The following is a 21,693-nucleotide window of genomic DNA, read 5'->3' on the forward strand; positions in this document are numbered from 1 at the left end:
GGCATATGACCACAGTTCTAGTCTTACTTCAAGGTTCGGATCACGTGTGATCACTGTCGAGTTGTGCCAACTCAATCCTCTCTTGCCAAACCAATCTGACTGCTTCTCACGATATTTAAGCTGAAGGAACTTCATTGCCCACTCTATTATTACCAGTGCACAGTTCGGATTGGTACTTATCGTCTTCAGCTGATCTTGCTTTGCTGCATCCTGGTTTACAGAGCGAACAATATGAGACTTCCACTCTAAAATATCTGTCTGTGCCAGTTTGAAGTCGTATAGCAGACCGTTCACTGCCGTAAGGGATTTAAAAAGGACCTCGAAGTTTATCTTCGACTTCATCTAGGACATTTCGCAGATTTTGACACTCGTTACAGTTTTCTGTGTGTTGATGGGAGCATTTCTCCCGGAAGTCGGGATCTTGTTCGTCACTAAAAGCGAACTTGCGGCAATGATCAGACATAAACCTTCCTCTGTATTTCGGTAAACGCGATAGTTGGTCTTTAAGTGGCGTTTTCTACTCTTAAGCCTTTCTTTAACCTCAGCGCACCATTGCCTATTCATTCCTCCTTTCTCTAGATCATCGACAATAATTTCAATTTCCGGAAACCAGCAGAGCCATCAGCAGCAGTATTGTCGAGGCCCTGAAACGACTCTCTCTGTGAGGCTTGTCCGGCTTCTAGGATCTTGGATAAAATGGTGCGACTGAGAGGTTCAAACTTCTCCTCCTGACAGAATTGTATGTACTGGCTAATCATCGCAGACCGCTTCACGGTACGCACTGCGTTCGGTATCTCGATGGTTTCGCCACTGCTTAGGTTAAGGAATTTAATTCCGTAAGACATGCCTTGAGAAAAGTATGGGCGATTAATGAACTCGACGAAATGATCGACATGGGTCACATTAATGCGACCGCGATGATGTATCTTCTCCTCAGTCACTTGACCGGGACCTATCGTTCCTGTATTTCTCGTGTAGACAACTTTCCATATGGTGAGTGAAGTTTTTTTTAATGTGCTAACCGAGTACTTATACGCATGATGTAGAACTGTCGCTGGGCTGGACTGCTTTTTTCCCACAAGACATCGCAGCATTGTAAGAAGCGAGAATCTCTGTTTGCTTAAGGACCTGCTGGAGTCCAACAGGGACTGGAAAAGGGTTTCCTGTTAGGGTTAGAAATCTGACGAAATGGTGTTGTCTCCATCTCAGCAGCATGTACTCCTATGGCTGTTCTTGCATCAACTTTGGCCGCTCTATAAGATAAAACAATCTTATTCATGGTATGAACAGACATTATTGAACACGTTCAAGATGTTTCATGTAGTCTCTTTGAAGGAACGATTCAGTAAGAAAGGGATTCACGAAGGAAAAGAGGGGTAACCGTGTGATCCCACGGAAATCTGCAGCCACCAATACAATATTTGTCTCAGTTTCGTGCTTGGCATGCGCTTTCGATGTATGACGTGCATGCGAATAAACACCTTGCGTGGTGAGGTATCTTAGAAACAATAAAATATCCAACAAACCTCTCAGAATCCGCCGCTTCCTAGTTGACTGAACCTGTGCCATCCCAAAAGCAACAGTCGCTCAGAATCCTTCTTCCAGCAAGTGGTGCAAAGAACTATAAAATTGCATCAATACAACTGATAAATAATTCGTCGTCTTCATCATCGTCATCGTCATCATCTAGCTTAGCCTAAATCCTTACTAAGAGGTTGATGATAAAAAACACATTTTTGTATTTACGACTGCGACACCAATAATTAACCAAGGGAAATGGATATGTGACCAACAACAACAAAAACTTATAGGAGTATTGACAATTGAGGAAACAGAACTAGAGAGAGCCACAAGGCTATTGGTACTTACGTGCTCCTACAGCGGCGAATTCTTTAACTATAAGTCTTATTTCGTCAGCTATTTGGAAGGTTATGACGTGGCTGCCCGCCACACTTGTAACTTTCCAGTATGGCTAGGGTATTGGCACGATCTTGAACCTCGCCAGACTCTTCGTAGTAAGTGTCTGTGCCTCGGGCAGATGGTTATTCCCTCGAACTGAATTCTCGACAAATGCTGAATTCCCGCTCTCACCGTGATTAACTTGGCTTCTGTAACTTCGCTGCATTTTTAAAAGTGGCAGCTAGCCAAATGGGCGGATATATCTCCATTACACTACTAGAACCGCACGAACGTTGCAGTATTTCGCAAAGAGAACAATTTGGGGGACAGTAGAGGAAACACTGTCTCGGATTTGTCTAAAAATCTTCCCGACGAATCTTTTTGTTCCCGTCAGATTTTAATTGAATTAGGAAGAAATAAACAAGTTTGTCAAATATATAAATAAAATAATGTCCTGGACTACACATTGCATAACTTTTGTAGCTAATTTGCATAATAAACTAACCATAAGAAAGCTCTCCCTCCTTGTTTGTTCTTCAGCACACCTATATCTCAAATACAACGGCGTAAACGTGATAGGATACTTGTTTCCAATGTACATACCAACCTCTCATTATATATTATTTGATTTTAAGGTGGTTGTTGGTCCCGATATTAATAAACTGTCGGACCGTGTTTTATCGAGATAAAAACATTTGAGCGAAATGAACAACTTTATTCATCAGAACAAACTGGATTCCGTTAGCGCATTTTGTCTAAAGAAAATGGATCTCGAAATTTTACGTAATGCATTCAAGAAAGGATGCAACAATCGAGTTTCCACATTCTTAAAAACACTTCTTTGAATGGCTAAATGTTGTTAAGGAAACTGTTTGTGATGTGTATCGTATATACACGATCGTTGCAGCCAGGAGGCTGCAGTTAATTTGCATATGGGAATTAAAACGTATTTTCCGGAATATATGAACCATTTCGTTAAAAAAAGGCCAAAATGATGACCAATATCGATCTTGATACTCTATCAGATACTTGTTCCTGCACTTTTAAGTGTTTTAGGGCTGTTAAGCTTTACAAACCGGTCTGTTAGTCGGACTGTGTTATCGTTGGTTTCGATCAAGACGGCGAATATTCCTGAAATTCACAAAGCTCTCTACAGCGCAGGATGAGGAATGCCCAAAAGTTTTATTCTATGTTTAACTTGCTGTATCTAAGTAATTTTAAGCTGCAATAGACTTGACTCTAGATCAGGTCCCACATAAGAGAATATATACACTCCACAAATTTCAATGCTCACGATAAGGTATTTTGAAAGTCAGCCAGGTGGAAGGCTTTTGATGTGCGTTAACTGACAGTGTTTAACCTGAAGTTTCCGAAAGGAACAGATGGGAGACTCAAATTATCCTAGCATTTGCATAACACTATTGTCGTTTAGAGAAAGAGTTGTTAACATTTTTAGTTTATTGTGATCAAATTATCCTAGCATTTGCATAACACTATTGTCGTTTAGAGAAAGAGTTGCTAAAATTTTTAGTTTATTGTGATCAAAGAAAGTTATTATCTAATCTATACAAGCGCACGAGTATTTTCTGCATTTTGACACCTAAAAAGCAATTTTCAAGCCGATAAATTTATCTTTCTTTTAGTCAAAACAATGCTTAACACCTTTTGCTGAGAGTCTTAGCTCTAACTGGTCCGTTATAAATAAACGTTTTCCGATTTTTGTCGGTACGGTGGCAATTTTCGGCCCCGAGATATACATCGCTCTGTGCCTTTTCAGAAATTGTTTGGAATTCCTTGGGAAAGATACCGCTCAGGGGCTCACTAATCGGGAACTAAAGAAACGTCAATAATATACCGTGGTTGGTATATCATAGAGGTCTAAGGTTGGTTAGGATGCTAAATGGAACTTTATATCCGGAAATGTTTGTATCCCTGTCGGCAATTTTTGCGCTGAGTAAGTAAACCGCTATGTTTCCGTTTGTTGTTTGTTTTGTCTTTGTTTTTTATCTTTCAACGAATCGCGAGTGAGAAAAAGTTACGCAGAATTCTATAGAATTGACTTTTCACTCTTTCAGAACTATAAGCTGGTTATGTTATTTCTTAAAGATCGTAGCGAAATGAAACTGCAAAGAAAAGTCATCTAGCGCTCAGTTGTTCAAAGGGTGGATGCGATAATGTGTAATTATTTTAAGAGAAATGAAATATCGCTTACACTTTGAGCTTAAGAGGTTTTAAAACTGCGGAGAATTTACCGAACGTGAACACAGGCGCTTGCCTCACACTTCCTTGCTCGAAAAAAACAATAGAAAAAAAAAAAAGGAAAGGATGAATATAAAACAATTTAAACGGCTGTGGAGAGACTATAATTTCAGGTATCTGTATGAACATGCAAATGAGGGGCGACGGTTAAACATGACGTCATAATTTGTCGAAAAATCTACGGACCCCTGCCAGAAGCTCGTTGGATAATGTTCGGAAAGTTTCGAAAATTGCAAAAAATGTTTGACTATTATTTTCCAAAAGATTCTCGGATAACCGGAAACAGTTTACATGGTGCCTGAAGCTGTTGATCGGTCAGTTTGGATCATATAAACCAGGGCATGGAATACTACTAAATCAAAGATAACTGTTCAGTACCAGAAGCTCGAAGCATAGTACTTTGCTCACTCTTTCCCTACCCTCCAAACTGAAATCTTAACATTATCCAGATCGTGAGAAGAAAGCTGAGTCTGTCCCCACCCCGTCAGGTCCAAGGCATACTATGGATTATTAATTAACTGCCCTGAATTTGTTTGGAAGAAACTGGCATACAAGTTCACAAAGAAGAAAATCAAAGATAAAACGTGCTCAGTAAATGAGATACGAAATATTTCTGAAATCTCCGAAACTTTCCGATAAATTTTTTGGCGTGTTTTTGGCAGTTATTGTAATATTTGTTTAACATTATCGTTAATGTTTAATCAATTATTGTTTTCTTCATGTTACTTTTATTGAGCGCCGTCCGTAGTCCTCTGTCCTCTTATAAGAAATCCCATTGTAACATAATTTTACACTCATACTGTGCTAACGCAGCTTATGCTTATAGGGCGTTAATTTTCAAAATAGATCTATTTGATTTGTGTATTTCTTAGCATTTGAACATTTCATAAGTCCAAGTTCTTAATTTCTGAATAAAATCAAATGCTTTTGCTTATTATTTCGATGGCTGTTATATTTTTTGATTCCTTCGCTGAGTATTTTAATAACTTGCCACGCACTCGTTTGGCTCCACACAGTAAGACATTATTTTATAACCGTGCACAAAGCTTCACTGTGAGCCTCATTTTTTAAACTCGAACAATTATCTCGTATGCACCCGAAGGATTAAGGACTGTTTAAGTTTAGCAAGTTTAGTTGGATTTGTTTTGCCTTTTTTAAGTGATTCATGATTGTGTCTCCAGCTCATTGCAATTTCTTTTCAGTGGCGTCCTCAAAAGGTAAAAATCCTTCATCGTCATGTTCTCTTGAGGTTGAGGTTCCTACTCAACAGACTCACAACTTCTATCAATGTCCTTGTCATCCGAATAACAACGACCATATTTGCTCGTCGAGTGGCAATGGCCAAAATTGGAATTGGAAATGTACAAAATCCACAGTATGTGTACCTGAGAACGATAAGTGCTACAAATGTGATCTGGAAAGCCCGAAAACCACCTTTTGTTACGTTTCACAAAAAAAATATCAAGGTCAACCACTTCCCAAATGTCCCTGCGAGAAGACAAGTTGTCTACCGAACCACAAAGGCAAGAAACCTGGTAGGTATTACAAAAAAAGACAACAACAACCCTAAACAGTCAACAAATTTTGATTTCTGCAAGTTGTTTAGTTATTGACTCAAAATATGATTGCAATAAATTCTGTGAGTCTTCAACCAAAGAATAATTAACATTCTCGGAAACTAAAACCCAACGCCGTGCCTTTGTTAGGGCCTGGAACTTGGACCAACCTTCTCAGGCAGGTTCCTAATCACGAAAAAGCACTTCGAGAGCAAGAAGCGCGTGAGAAAGTGAAGAAGGGTTTTTGTATTAAAAGAAAAAAATTAAAGCAAATGTAGCCTAGAAACAGCATGTTTATTGAACCGACCTAAAACCTAATAGTGGCTAAAAATTGTTTAATACGTATTACGCTAAAGATAACGTTTCTCACGAAAAGAAAGTGAATTGGTAAGGAAATATTAAATTAAAATTTTTAATGATCTGGTTTTGCGAAAAAAAAAAAAATAATAATTAGCTACAGAAACTTAATTAAAAGTCTGAAATTCTCCGTAAACCAGGACTCAAATAGCTAGGAAATCGATCTATTATTATAGAATAATATATATTCAAAATTCCCTTCCGTGATCTTTCATAATACAGCTATATAGTTAGGTACAGCATTTAAGTCTCCCGGTGATATAAATTATACTTTGCAAGCTTTCTGAGTAACCTGACCTGAACAGCTAATGTCTACTTTTTCAAGTAAGTTATGCTTTAAAATATTTATCCGTTTTGACCTTGTTTGTTTAACACAATTCACTTTACTTGATGTTTATTTTTTAAAATCACGATCAGGATCATCGTCATCAGAAGTATCATCAAAAGTACCATCACCAGCAAAATTATTATCAACATCCTCGTCATCAGCAACATCGTCAGCAGCAGAAACAGTTTCTCCAACTTCCTCGACATCAGTAGCTTTAAGGGTAGCGACACTAATAACAACATCACCGTCATCACCGTTATTGTCGCCAGCAGGAACAGTTTCTCCAACATCCTCCTTCTCAATACTGTCAAAATTAGCAACGCCGATAATAACATCATTGTCATTAGCATTATCGTCGGAAGCAGAAATAGTTTCTTCAGAATCTTTGTCATCGTTAGTTTCAAGGGTAACAAAAATAACAACATCATCGTCTGCAGCATTGTCATCCGTGGCAGAAACAGTTTTTCCTATATCTTCGTCATCAATATTATTATCAGTACAAAAATTATCCCCAGCATCATCTTCACAAATTGTATCATCAAAAGCAGTATTATCACTAACAACTTTGTCGTCAGTAGTATTATCGGCACCAAAGTTTTCACTTAAACCATCGTCATTAATAGTATCATCGGCCGCAATGTTAGCGTCATCATCGATACCACCAACATCTCCAAAAATTTCTTCAGGAAGATCTTTATTATCAATACCATCCTCATCAGTTCTATCATCAACAGTATCATCATCTCTAGTGTCTTCGGGAGCAGCTGTAGAACCAACACCAACATCATCACCATCACCAACGCCAGCATTTTCTTCAGCACCATTTTTAGCATCATCGCCATCGCCATCACAAAAGCTGGTAATTTTTTCTTATCTATGTATCGTAATGTAATTTTTTTTCTCGTTTTCCAAACCTTTTTATGGCTTACATATCTCACTGCCATTTCTTATTCTCAGGCAAATGATGCTGTTTCAGAGCTCAGTAGCCTAAATATCACTAGCAACAATTCCTTACAGGTATGTGGTTTCACCAATGATATAAAAACATCATCTTTTTAATCTAAAAGTGTAGCGAAAGAGCAGCTACAAGCATCGAATCGATTTGAAGGTGGTATAAAATATAATACGTAAGCGCAAAAAATTTCCACGCAAAGATTAGATATCTTCTACCATTAGTTGTAGAGTGATTAGTACTCGAAACGTTTTTTTAAGTGACCTTTTCCTTCCCTTATCTTATTGAAAAAAGCCGTACTCTCAGAGGAACAATTGAAAACATATATTTTATGATATATCAGAAAGACATATATATATAGATTTGCCCAAAACGAGAAAATCCTCTACGGTATCATTTTTTCGATAATTGTTGCTTTTGAACCGAAAGCGCCTCTTGATGCCGCATTTGCCAATTATCACAATGAATTGATTTACATCTCAATGTGATGAATCTTAGAAAAGGTAAAACAACTAAATAATGTGTAATTCATGGACTTACAGGAAGCTGTAAATGTGTTTGGAAACTTCACCACTAAATATCAAAAAGCGACTCCCGGAGAAGAACAGTCTGGAGTAGATGAACTCAGAACGGAGTCCATTTTTAAGGTGGCAGTCGCCTTCGAGAAATTTGTTCTTAGCTATGGCAAACACCATCTAAGTGGAACAAAGAGTTCAAAAAGGATCGTTCGCGACAACATAAGTGAGTATCTGCATGGCTGTCTCTTCAGATTTGTGATAATTGATCATCTATTCAGTAGCTGTCTGACTAATCAAGAGAGTGAGTGACTGAGTAAGTGACTAGTCGACTTACTGACTGACTGGCTGACAGTGACTGACTGTCTCTCTGAAGCTCTGGGAGATTAAATGACTAACTGATTTCATGACGGAAAAAAAGTCTGAATGAGTTTTGTTGATTGATTTCATGAATCTGACCGTCGCTTATATCAACATTAATTTTTTTCCCTTTCTTTCGAAAGTCCTTGGTATTCAAAAAGTTTACAGACAAAATGCAAGTAACTTCTATCTGGAGAAACACGAATGGCAAGCATCTATTAATATTTCCTCAGGGAATTTTGCCGACAATGGTTTGTATACATTGCCATTATATTTTTACATTCAATATCCATTAATTATTTGACTCATCAGTGTCTTATTGGATAATCATCAAAGTTAATTTGATTAACTCGTACATGTATAGCATCTTCAAGAGAGTGCGATCATTGGAAACTTACATTAGCCCACATTTAACCTACCTGGAATTTTGTTCTGCTCTCTTTTAGGATCAGTAATAGTTGGGTGTGTGTACAAGGATCTACATGATTTAATCCAAAAAGGTCATGATAAAACAAGGTACGCGAATGGTTTAAATATCTGACATTAGCTGCCAGTAAGAAGATAGTTTTTATGCACTATAGACATAGTTTCGAAGAATAATTTTTTTCAAATATTTATTTTCCAATTGTGCACCCCTCCGTCCATGTTCATAAAAGCCCCATAGATGGAAAATTGAAATAGTAGAAACGTGAAACGATTTTTTTCTATCGCGCTGAAATGGACAAACGACGAGATAATGAAAACTGTTAGTCTCCTTGCTTAATTACCTAAATGTCAGACTCGGAGGTACGTTTCGTTAAAAGAACCATTATGGACGTGATGATCTAATCAGAGTCAGGCTCCCAGTCTGAACTTTCCCAAATTTAAGCTGGTGTAATATATTTAATGCATCCTAAAAATTAACTTTTATGGTCACATTGGTAAATTAAAGCTGCTAGCCGGTCATTATCCACGCAGTAAACCAAAAACATGACCGTTGTGTATTTCCATTTTAATTGATATACTTGCATTGGCGTGCGTTGATGTGCTTTTCACTGAAGCTGAGCCAGCCAACGGGAACACGAGTGACACGTTTCGATACGAGAAACTTGATGAGAGTAAAACACGTTACCTGACATTGCCTTCGCCAAAAGTTTGCTTCGCCGTCTTTTGAATCACAATGAGAGGCCATGCGTGTGCCATAAATTCTTAAGAGGCTGTCTCTCTTATTTCCACCCGGTCAATTTTGCGTCAAAAGTAAATTTTCCTGAAACTCTGTCAACAGAAAGACTTTACCTAGGAAAGAACCAAATTAGATTTGGTTTGATTCGAAATAATTTTCTGACTGCATTAGGGGCCATAATTATTTTCCAGTCCGTAGGGACCATCGCAACGTCTCGAAAATTGAAAAATAGGCATATTTTGTAAGATTGTAAAATATTTGATTCGCATAGTTAAGCCACAGAATTTATATCAGATTGCTGAAAAACCTTTCTAGTTTGCCAAGAAAGTTAGAATTTGCCATCTCAATATATTTGAAAAGGCGAAATGAAGGTTTTAGGCTTCTGAAGTGAAGAAATAATCGCTTAAATTTAGGTCCAGTTCGATGTTATACTGTTCTCACAAAGGTCCGCACAAAAGAGAAGACCGCTGATAGCTTGTGCCGTACGTTGTGCCGTATGGTTTTGTTTTGTATCCCAATGTAACATTTGGGGAGAAAAATTTTGGACGAAAAGAATAAATGCTTTTACCTGGAGTTTGATATCATATAGTTAATAAATCAATTTCAAATATCCTGAGCTTGCTTCTCTCGGTTCCGCGTCGATTGTGTCCACAGAACAGCAACCTGTCAATAGCCAGAGAAATCGGCTACCAACGTGTTAAAAACTTGACACATGCTTTGACACGGCGTTGTTATAGTGTATTATATTATAATATCTAGTAGTCAGTGAAATGTTTTGATGAAATCGATTGAAAATTTACCAAAAGCAACACTTATAACATCTGTTCATACGAAGCATGTGTCAAGTTTTCAAAGCATGTGTCAAGTTTTTTTGTGAGAACAGTATAACATCGAACTGGACCTAAATTTAAGCGATTATTTCTTCACTTCAGAAACCTAAAACCTTCATTTCTCCCTCAGCTTCCAGACATGGAGAGTTTATATTCTGATTTTGGAAAAAATTCAGCTCTGCAACGATGTTAAATGAGTGATTCACCGCGAAATGTGGCCAATTCCGACATTTGTTTTGATACCACGAATCACGATGGATGCCGCCTACTTTTCGAAGGCAATACCTAGCTATTTGTTGAAGTTATCATGGATTTCACTAATTCGGTTATTAGAAAAATTCTGAAGTGAGCCATGAAGCCGGGCTGCAAAGCGAGTAAGCTGTATTTATGACGAAATCTGCTCTAGTGGTTCGATTTTGGTGTAGGCGAAAAAATCGCGAATGCTCGTACATGTGCTGATTCAAACGGTCATGATTTTTAAAAAATCGAAAACGTACACGGGTTTTTGCATTTTTTTAACCTATAAAGGTCTAAACTTAACAACTGTGTAGGATAGAATCGTCAACCAGGTCCCAAATCCCAAAACTTAACGTCTAAATCAAGGTTATTTACGGCCATTGGCCGATGGCGATTTCTAGTGGTCAGAATATACTAAAATTCGCCTTTTCAAATATATTGAGAGGGAAAATTCTACCTTTCTTGGCAAACTAGAAAGGTTTTTCAGCAATCTGATATAAATTCTGTGGCTTAACTATGCGAATCGAATATTTTAGAATCTTACAAAATATGCCTATTTTTCAATTTTCGAGACGTTGCGACGGTCCCTACGGACTGGAAAATAATTATGGCCCCTAATGCAGTCAGAAAATTATTTCGAATCAAACCAAATCTAATTTAGTTCATTCTTAGGTAAAGTCTTTCTGTTGACAGAGTTTCAGGAAAAATTATTTTTGACGCAAAATTGACCGGGTGGAAATAAGAGAGACAGCCTCTTAAGAGGGCAAAACAAGGAACGTAATTAAGAGACTAAAAACGCTGACGAGTAATTTTATAACTCGACTCACTCTTGACATCGTTGATTCATATTATGGGACAGAATTTTGTATGTTTACAATTTGTTTGCGAGCGAGAGTAAGATTACTCTTCTCAAATTAATTAAAGGGGACCAGAATTTTTTTCATAGTTTTTGGTCGATTTTGTTCAAACCGGCATCTCTTTCATAATCAGCCAACAGGTGTCCGGCAATCGAATGATCGATTACAAAACTTTATTGTGAGTTCGAATTGAATTGAGTTTAAGGCACGTGATTGAGCGCGTGACTAAGCGTATGACTACCATTCGTTGGAAGTTTCGTAGCACTCTCGGGAGTAAAGAGTCAGTAGAAAATAACATTATTTCTCACTTTTGGTTTTGTTTACCCTTCCCCGAAAAACAATCAGCAAACAGGTGCTCGGCAATCCAACGATCGATTGACAAAACTTTATTACGAGTTCGATTATGTTCGACTGAGTTTGGCAATCGAACTATTCCTTTTCGAATTGGTCGGATTTCCGAACGTTCGATTAGATATCGCTTATATTTTGCTCCATTGTAGTACTTCAGAAGACGCAATGTGCTAACAGATGTTTCTCAAAGATATTCGAGACAATATTCTTACCATGTCTTTCACTACGCTTTCAAGTTCAATGAAAACTTCCCTTTCTGAATTTTCTTTTTCATCCTGAAGTCTTCGAGGTTCTTTTTTTATTATTATTATTATTATTATTTTTGTTTTCGATTCATTGCTGTTGAAAAAGCCTATTTCTTTACTGCGTTAATTTAATTGAATTCATTTTAAGGGATGTGACTGGCTGCCATTCGTTTGAGTTCCTTAACGCTATCGGAAACAAAGAGTCGATAATAATATTATTTCGCGCTTTTGGTTTTGTTTACCCTCCCCCTTAAAATCGCCTTGGCCATCCGATGCAGCACATTTTCACAAGAACTTTTTGGCCATTCATGGCTCTATGTTATGGTGATTAATGAATATCTTGGACATGCTGAGTTGTTTGTGCTTCTCCATATGAACCAAGTAATTGACGTGTCTGCTTGAAATACTTAAAACTTGTTTGTGGCCAAATGTTTCATGCAACTTTGTTTTTGTGATCAGGAGGAAGTTGATTATTATAAAACATCGCTACGAGCTTCGGTTTTTAAAATTGACCCCGTAGTATTACTGCAATAATGAGAGTACGTTGACTGTGTAATTATTACTCCAGCTTTACGTTAGTTAACATGCGTGCTACACAATAGGTTACACGGTAGCGTGCTGTGTCCGGTCACACGCTAGCTTTTGTATTCGATGGTTGACACGCCTTGCGTGTTTGCCTACTCACGCTACATTGCTCAACGGCGCACGCTCGATTGGTTGTAGTTTGTTATATGAAAGAATAGCATGCCTAAGCTCATTAAAGAGTGCTCTAGCGTGCTAAGCAAGCGTGTTATAGCCAGTTTCTTTTTTTTTTCAAGTGGAATCATGTTGAGAGCGTGCTATCACATTTGTTCCTTAAATCATATGGAGGGTCACATATGCAGTATTTTGTTTACTCGTTTAGGCATGTGGTAACTAGGATTATGATGGCTGCTATGGATCCCAAACCAGAAAAGTTACAAGAACATGTAATCTTGAAGTTCAGGAACCTGAAGGTAATAACAAAAGCAAAATTAAATTCATTCGGTTCAGTTTAGATCAGTTTCAGTTTCAATAAGTTCAGGCTCAGTTGATGTATCATTTCAAATGATTTAACTTGAATCCTCTTTCAGAATGACCCAAGTGAGAAGCATTGCATGTTCTGGAGTGGCCTCAGCAATAGGTAAAACGGGAAAACAACTGACATCACCATGACACAAAATAAACCATTGTTCCATCCTTTTTTCTGAATTGATTGAATTTCGAATTGCAAAGAAGAATTAACATCATTCATCACAAGTTCGCGTAACGGTCCAACTGGTGGGAGTGGTCTTGAAAGGAAGTGCAATCTGTGGTTGTTGATAATAAAGAACGTTTCCTCAACAAGAGCAGAAGTCTTATCGTTAAGTTTTTACGAAATACTAATGAAGGAACTGTACTTTGAGAGTTTACCTCGATTTCCTACACCGGTTATCGCCCCAACTTACTCTTGTTTCGGAGTGATGAACTCAAAATCCATCAAAGCCAAAAGGCAAGCGTGACGTTAAAAAGGCACAAATAACCAACAAATAACTTACCAACTCTGAATCCAGTTTTCAACCGGGTTAAGTGAACAATCCCAGTAAGTAAAATGAAAGCCATTTAATATTTCATCATATTAATTGCCTATTACTTTAAGTATTTAATGGTTTAATTATCTCGTTATATTTTTCAGACAAGATGGATTTTCGAAAGATGGATGTCATATAGTTACATCCCAAAGCAACTCAGAAGAAACAGTCTGCAGCTGCAATCATTTGACTCATTTTGCTGTCTTAGTTGACTACAGAAATGACAGTGTGGTATTACGTTTTGAAAAATTTTTTAAGCATTGCTCGTATGTTCATTAAATTGATAAAGATGTTATTCCCTCTGTTTCTGATTTGTTACACAGCTGTCTCAGAAGGACGAAGATATCCTGGAGATTATCACCTACCTAGGATTAAGCCTTTCCATCATCGGAATGATCCTTACTATAATCATGTATTCCTTGTTCGCGTGAGTAATCAATGTCAAGTTTCTTATGCCTTTCATTGGTTGAAACTATCAAAGAAATATATAGAAATCACCGTGGTATATTTTTCTTAAATTAGAGATGTTCATCAACCTCTCCCTCAAATACGACTGAGTCTCGCCGCATCGCTCGGTGCTGGTCAAATAAGCTTTTTCGCTGGAATGCACGCCATGGATAACCCAGTAAGTGACTTCTACTCACATTCACATTAATTAATCTTTTTACAGGCCTCACCATCAACATTATCAGGACCTTTTTAAAAATATTTTGGTATCTATTGCGAATTTGAAATTTATTAAATGAAATTATTTAAAAAACTTTTAAAATTTATGAAGAACGAGAAAAAGAAAAGAACAGGAAAATCGTTTTTTCCTTTTTTTGCAGGCCATTTGCATCACAACAGCAGTTCTTACACAATATTTCCTGATGGCTGCTTTTTGCTGGATGCTAGTGGAAGGAATCTACTTTTACTTGTTTATTGTGAAAGTTTACAACATCAGCAATAGGTTGATAGTGTATCACGTCATGGCATGGGGTATTGTCCTTTTATCTATAATGACTTTTCTTATTTTTAATGCTGATTTATCGTATTTTGAATCGGTTTGTTCCTGATATGATTTCCCGCGAACTTTGACCTCCCCCTTTTCTTTGTGTGTGAAGGTTTCCCCGTCATTATGGTCAGCACTTCTCTCAGCATCGCAATTGGAAGAGGAGGGATTCAAAGCTACATCAGCAATAAATAGTAAGAAACAAAGTTTTCGCTCCCTTTACCTCCTGTTTAGCTTCCTCTCCATGTTTTGGTTTATCTCTGATTTGGGTTTTCATTTAAAAAAAAAAAAAATCACGTATATTTTTCTTTCGTTTTGCTGAAACCTGTATTTTTGCTTTTTTTGCGAACTTGTTCATTTCCTCTTTCGTTCTTTCTCTTGCACTCCTTTTCAGCCATGAAATACCATATCTCATATCACTTTAATTCTCCTTTTCTTTTTTCTTTATGCAGCATAGCGCATTATTTGTCCACATTCCCCCTGATAGTTTTTTTTGTTCTTCCCTTTTGTTTTATTCTATCGTCATTTTAGTTGTTCTCAATTATGAGCTGTGATTTGATTTTCATTTGATTTGATTTGAGATTTTTTGCCAGCTTCTTGTTCCCTTAGCATTGTCTTTCCTCTTTTCTTCTTTTTTAGTTGTTGGTTGTCGTCAACTTATGACTTGATCTGGATATTTGTTGCATTTCTGACGGCAACTGGAGTTGTAAGCTTGAACTCAGATTTTGCAATTCAATATCAAAACTGTATCTTTATCATAAGATACTTGACCTATAGCACATGCACGGTGCTTCATTGTCGTTTTTTTCCATTCTTTTATTCGTATTTATTTTTCATTTTATTTTTTATTTTTGCTTTGATTTTTTTAGCTCGGCAGTTTTATACTCGCACGTGTCACAAGGGAGTTGACCACATTGCCGCAAACAGGAGCCGACAAGATTCAGCGAGTCCGGTTAGATGGAGCGTTGTATCGTTTCTTTCTTTTGGTTAATTTTATCAAAAAGACTTTAATCGGGCAACCGTCCACAATGGCAAGCGAGGCGTGGTTTAAGGGTTGATATTAGCCACGGGAGAATCTAAGCTTCTAAGTTGAAGAAGGAGAGTTTAGTAAACTCACTATTTATTTTCCGATCGAGTCTTATTTTCCATTCTCCTGCCATGTTTGATAATGATGGGAAGCCAAAAATTAAAGTGGAAAAGTGAGAAATCTAAAAACGGGCACCATGTTAAATGGGTCACGGCAACATTTGCAGCGAAATTTGCATATGTATCCCATAATTTTAACATCATCTTGTAAAAGACCTAACAGGTTATCTATGTACCAGGTTAAAACTTTCCAAAATAGCGTAAAATAAGGGTTCAGGGTTCCAAATAACCCCCCTCCCTCCCTCCCCCCACCCCGCCATCTCGTACCAAAGTTGGGGTAAGGGTGTGCCTGCTGTACGTCCGAGCGTCCGAGGGTACTATTTGCATGATTTTACATTTACTTATGACGATAACAGCTAAAGTGAGTTGAAAGCTGGAAATAATTAACATTTGTCCTGTTGTAGACTTGGCATCAGAACATGTGTTCTAATGATTCCCCTTCTTGGCATCACGTGGTTGTTTGGTCTTCTCTCGCCTCTACACAAGGCTTTCACCTACATCTTCACCATTCTCAACTCTACTCAGGTTTGCTGTAAATTTCCTTGGTAAAATTAAGATAGCCTTGCTGATAAAAGTTAGAGCTTGAAGCCTCTAAACAAATGAAAAAAATCCTTCTATCAGTCAATCAATGTGGTAATGAGACCTTCAGTCTTTAGTCAGTCCTTTCTCCTATCCATCTATCAGTCATTCCTTCAGTTTTTTTATCATTTTGATAGCCGTTTAGCCAATGAATAATTTCATCGGGCAGTCAATCCCTCAACCGTCTGTTTTTTTTCCCTTCTTAAACTTACAAGTTAAGTTCAGCTGAGTTAATAACTACCCTGTTTCGCAAAGATCTCTTTACTTGTCATGATATTATATTTCAAACAAAAAAAGACTTATTATCCATAATTATATTTGTATTGTAGGGTGTCCTGATTTTCATCCTGCACTGTATGAGAAACAGTCAGGTAAGATCGAAACTAAAAAAAAATATCTTAACACTGTGCAAATCATGACAGAATGTGGCTTACTTGAATAACCAGATTTTAGAACTCAGCAAGTGATTCATGTTACCTTATGTTTTATTAACAGATAAGGGAGCGATTGCGAGGCAAAATTAAAATATTGAAGATTGGTCAGATTAGAGCTCGAATGAAAGTTCGAATGAATGCTGTTTCCCCATCTCCAAACAACAGAAACTCAACCAAAAAGAATGTAAAGATGAATCCAACTGATGGTGGTGCAGTGTGGGCAACTAAATTGCACCCATTCAGCGAATATGAGTTGAAATAGGAATATCATTAACTAATGGATTCAATAGGCGGCGGGTAAAAGCCGATTGTTATGTTCCAAGGTTTTTTTTTAGCCACGATAATTATCCAGTCGCAACTGATCAGTTTCCAATGTCCTTCTGCTTGGTTGGATTGTTTTTGTAAATTAGAAAAAAAAAAGTTAATAAGTCTTTCATGAAGAGGTAGAGGCTGGTGACGTTTATTTATCAGAGTAATTAAGTGATCTGGCCTATCGCATTCTTAAACTGAGGTAACTTAGAGGATTAGGTCTGAGTGAATAGAATAGTTAACCACTCGGCAATTCAACACCGTTTATTCAGGTAAATATGTGAAAGCTAGATACTTTACTTGTATATGAATCGTAGCCAGATGCTAGATTACCTACATTTTAGGATAGACTTCTAAACATTATTATACAGAGCAAGACTCCGTCACGCTTTGAAAATCTTTAGGTTATTGTTATCGTTAGACAGGAAAATAAAATGCTATGAAAAAGAGAAGAAATTGACGGTTGTCTGTAACAAGAGTTTACCCAGATGCATTTATGCGAGATAAAACTATTCCTGGCTCCCACTCCTTGACATCAAAAAAGTTATTGCATTGCTAAAGTTATGTTGGGAAGAATGGTGCAAGGAGGGTACAAGATAATGGGGGCTGTTTCGTCTAAGAAACCATGTGACCGGAGTGGGCAGAACTCTACTGGTCAGGCGTTGCCAAAAAACGTTTGCTTACAAGATAAGGCGGCGTGAACGAAGGAAAAAGCCCCCTTTTGTATGCATTCGAGGTCATCTATTGCTTATTGAGGCGGCAAGGCTTGAAAAATCGGAACAGCATCGTAATTAGTACATCTTATCCAGCTGGTGTTAATGCTTACTAGGTGGGCCTTTAGACGTTGGTGCATACTATTTAACCGGAGAAATACGGTGGAGTAGAACCTTTCTTTATCACCATCCAAGAAAGGTGGCTGGTAAAAATGTCTCTGAGTAACTTAGAATAACCCACAGCTAATGGCATTCTCCAATCACGGGGTGTGGTTTAAATCGTTCTTAGCGAAATATATTTGTATTGATGATCCTTCAAATATCTCTGCTCGCGTGACCGAATATCCCCCAGCTAAAATTGGGTGATATTCAAGAATATTATCTAAGCGATATTCCCCAATTTTTAAAGTCTACGTCCACTGTGATAAGTTTTCGTTTCAAAATTAAATCAAGATGAGAGAGGGTGTCTGGTCTAGAAGAAGGGAAATATTTTTTTGTTCATTAAGTCGTACCTGAGGATACCCAAAAGAAAACAAAAGAAAACATCCCGAAGTAAGCAGAGAAAATTTGTACGGATACCGGGAGCTGTTCGATGACATTATCTGTTCGAAGGTGGAAACAATTTTCGTGAGCGAAGCTCCAGGAAAACTGTTAGCCGAATAACCAAATTAAATAGAAGCTATAGTTTATGTATACAGATATACCTTTGTCAAGGCAAAGTTGGAAGTTTTCCCTCTAAAATCTGTTCCTTTCGGAATAACATCCGTTACCGTTGTATTTTGGACATATTTCCGTGAGAGAACATGATGAGGAGCTAAATCGGTAACATAAGCTGGAGCCCGAATTTGGTGCTCTGAGGAAAGCACTGACGGGAAAGGCCCCATGATAGAAAGCCAGTTTAACTCTGTAAAAAAAAGTCAAATAGAGCATCTGCTATACAGTTGATAATACAAACTGGCGATTCTAAGGGTCTTAACTTACGAAATAAAATGGTTTGGTTCGCATAACAAACAAAGATCAATTCATAAGTAGAGTTCAGCCACTACATTTTATAACTGCCTGTAGAGGTTTTGTTAATCAGGTCGAAACACGAGGGAAGCAACCACAAGTAAACAAATTTTATCTTTGAAATAGCTTTTCAGTGAGTAGTCTTTGCCATAACCAGTTCGTATTGAGCTTATAACGATAATGTTTTGGAAAACCGAATCAAGGGGTTGTGCTATTCGGGAAAGGCAGCGGCCCAAATGAAGCAATATGGATTGTGTTTGTTGCAGTGGCTATAACAGTGAGGCAGACGGTGGCAGTTACAGTGCCGTAATGCTACTAATAATAATTTATTTATATAGCGCTATTTCTATCGCTATCCAATAATGCTTTATAATGACTGTAATGATCCAAAGTGCTTAAAAAACCCAACTGGCAGGAGGCAGATCAGTTAGCCATTTACACAGCGCACCCGAGGAGTTTAACTCGGAGCGACCGAGGAGGGTGGAGAACTTGAACCCAGGACCACCAGATTACAAGTCCAGCAGCCAAACCACTCGGCCACGCCGCCTGCCGTGACATCATTGGCTGTATGACCCAAGCAGAGTAGCTTAACGCTTATTGGTTGGGTCCCGATCCATTCGTAAAGGCAGGTCCTCGTGCAAGTTCCTTTTGCGTCATTCATTTCGTAAATGAAGCATGGTGTCGGTAAATGTCGATTTCTCTAGAATACTGAACGCTGAGTAGAGTCGTGGTCTATGGTGTAGTTCCCCCTGTCATGGATTTTATCAGGATAGGTGGGTATTTTTTTTCTTAAAAAACGTAATTTGAAAAAGGAAATAGTAATACAGGCATTCTTAGCCTTTTATAGTTCGTTTTCATATTCTATTTTGTTTAGTCTTATTGTATAGCGTGTTAGATCATATCCATATGTATTTTGCGCTAGATAAGTAATAAATTATTATTATCAAATTATTCATGCGAACAAATAGCTTGAACCTCGCGAAATGTTATCGGAAATGATGTAGTTTTTACTAGAAATTAGAAAAAACTGTAAATATTAAAATGCTCCACTCATCTCTAGTGACTTGGATTGGAATGCTTTAGACGATGACTTCACTGAAAACACACCAGAGGTTGACGAAAGTGTTAGCCCGGATACTTATGACAATGCAGAAGACCCCAGACTTCCACGTCTTCAAGGCGTTAGGAAAAGTCGCTGCCGCCGAAGTAGTTCTCGCCGTCGTCGTGGTTAGAAGCGAAGCTTAACCATTTCAATCGGTATTTAACCAGAAAGCAAGTATAACTACGTAAAAATAGTATCCGCTGTTACCTCCGCACAGTAATTTGTCGAGATGACTACGTTTAAAAACTCTAATATTCTGAGGAAATTGCCTTTAGTTATGTTTTGTGCGGATTTGGTTACCGAATCAAATGGCAAGTTCAAAATAACTTCACAGGAGAAGTAACTGAACAAAATTTTGAATGTCTGACGAAATAGAGAAAGTCTGGAAGTTTTTCGAGCGCGGTTCATGAGCGATTCATGCTAATGCATTATGGGCCCAGCCATTTGATGATTCTTGCATCATTATTCGACATACTTTCCCAAGTGAGAGAAAGACTAAGTTTGATGTAGGAGAATCGTTCACTTAAAAAATTCTCGCCAGCATTGTGAAGCTTTCAATTGCAGTTTTGAAAGATTTTCTTACAAATTCATGCTGTTCTACAACAAAGCCTCGGCTTCAAATGTAATCTGTTGTTTTCGCTCTGTTTTCTCTTAAAGAAAAATGTGCATAATGAAGTATTGTCTTATTTGGTAATCTAGCCACACTTTGTTCATTCGCAAGGTCGAAGCAGGACGAAAGATCTCTCACTGGAAGAAACTAAATTAACAGCCGAAACCTATATTTGGGGTTATGGGAAAAAACGATAGCTAGCGACTCTATGCTAGTGCACGAAACGTTCGTAATTTTTATGTCAGATGTTATATATTCATGCTGACATTCACACGTTCTTCTCATCACACTTCAGGTAATAGATCTACCAAAATATTACAGCCAGGATAGATGAAACACGACGTCACGAGATTTGTGTAATTTTTTTCGGAAAAAAGACAAATATTACTGTGAAACTCCATATATGTTCTTCCCATTTATGAAAATAGAAGTCGAGTGAAAGTTTGTTTAGTCCGCGTGCACGGCCGTGGTTGTTGTGAAAAGTTGTCTTATGTCGTTATGGTGTCATGGCTTGTGCCAACTATCGATTTCTCAGTACTCCGAAAGGTCCTTTTGTTTTCCGTTTAAGCCCATGGATGATCTTATCTCCTTCTTGAGAACAGACTATCGACTTAATGATAAAGGACTGTCGATTAAGACGGTCTGACAAAAGCTTATTCAAAACTGAGCTTTTTTCGGTTTAATTTATAATAATATCGACCAGGACTCTGAGAAAATTCATCCCAGTAAATTGCAGATTTTTTTGCGGATATTTCATCGTGAACAAGACTACTCTTGTGTGAAATAGCTGGAGGCCGCCCTTCAAATCAAGCAAACAAACAACCGGCGGCTAAAGCTGGTCGAAGTGTGTTCCTTGAAATTCTTACTAGTTTTGATACGAGACATTTCTTTTAACATTCACGTGGAAATTTTTACCTGAGATTGTGGAAAATCTTATTTGATCGATTACTACCTTCGAAGAGGTGTCTTTTAGACATCTCACCTGAATGGGATATAATTAAGTAACAAAACACTGCGAGCATAATACGTGTTCGTGCAACACATAGCGGGGAGCAAGAATAGAGATGACATATCTGTCGAAAATGAGATTTGTAGCACAGTAATACAGAAATGAATAACGGAAATGAAGTAAATGATGTCTCTGTACCGGGAAAGAGCATATGTCGGCGACTGTGTACAAATTGCGTCACGAGGACTGCTATAGAAACTAAAAATATCCCTGACCAAGACTGGGTAGGATGCTGAGTGGACATTTATCCCGGAAAATTTTTATTGCCTCGTTATCATATTTTATGCTGGGTAAG

The 21,693-nt window shown here is 37.8% G+C and overlaps 1 protein-coding gene across 1 annotated transcript; it reads left to right on the forward strand.

The window, feature by feature from the left end:
* The first annotated feature begins 893 nt into the window (after positions 1-893).
* LOC149039875 (uncharacterized) lies at positions 894-17,412 on the forward strand. Its single transcript, XM_089183200.1, has 19 exons — positions 894-993; positions 5,361-5,693; positions 6,489-7,258; positions 7,357-7,416; positions 7,894-8,092; positions 8,370-8,477; positions 8,673-8,742; positions 12,813-12,903; positions 13,021-13,070; positions 13,602-13,728; positions 13,821-13,924; positions 14,020-14,122; positions 14,325-14,475; positions 14,601-14,682; positions 15,128-15,194; positions 15,358-15,440; positions 16,039-16,159; positions 16,543-16,584; positions 16,709-17,412. Exons 1-19 carry the CDS (start codon positions 894-896, stop codon positions 16,907-16,909), a joined length of 2,862 nt encoding a protein of 953 aa, XP_089039326.1. The 3' UTR covers positions 16,910-17,412.
* The last annotated feature ends 4,281 nt before the right edge of the window (positions 17,413-21,693 follow it).

This window comes from Pocillopora damicornis, chromosome 9 (genome assembly GCF_964200805.1).
Source record: "Pocillopora damicornis chromosome 9, jaPocDami1.2, whole genome shotgun sequence".
NCBI classification, from domain to species: Eukaryota; Metazoa; Cnidaria; class Anthozoa; order Scleractinia; family Pocilloporidae; genus Pocillopora; species Pocillopora damicornis.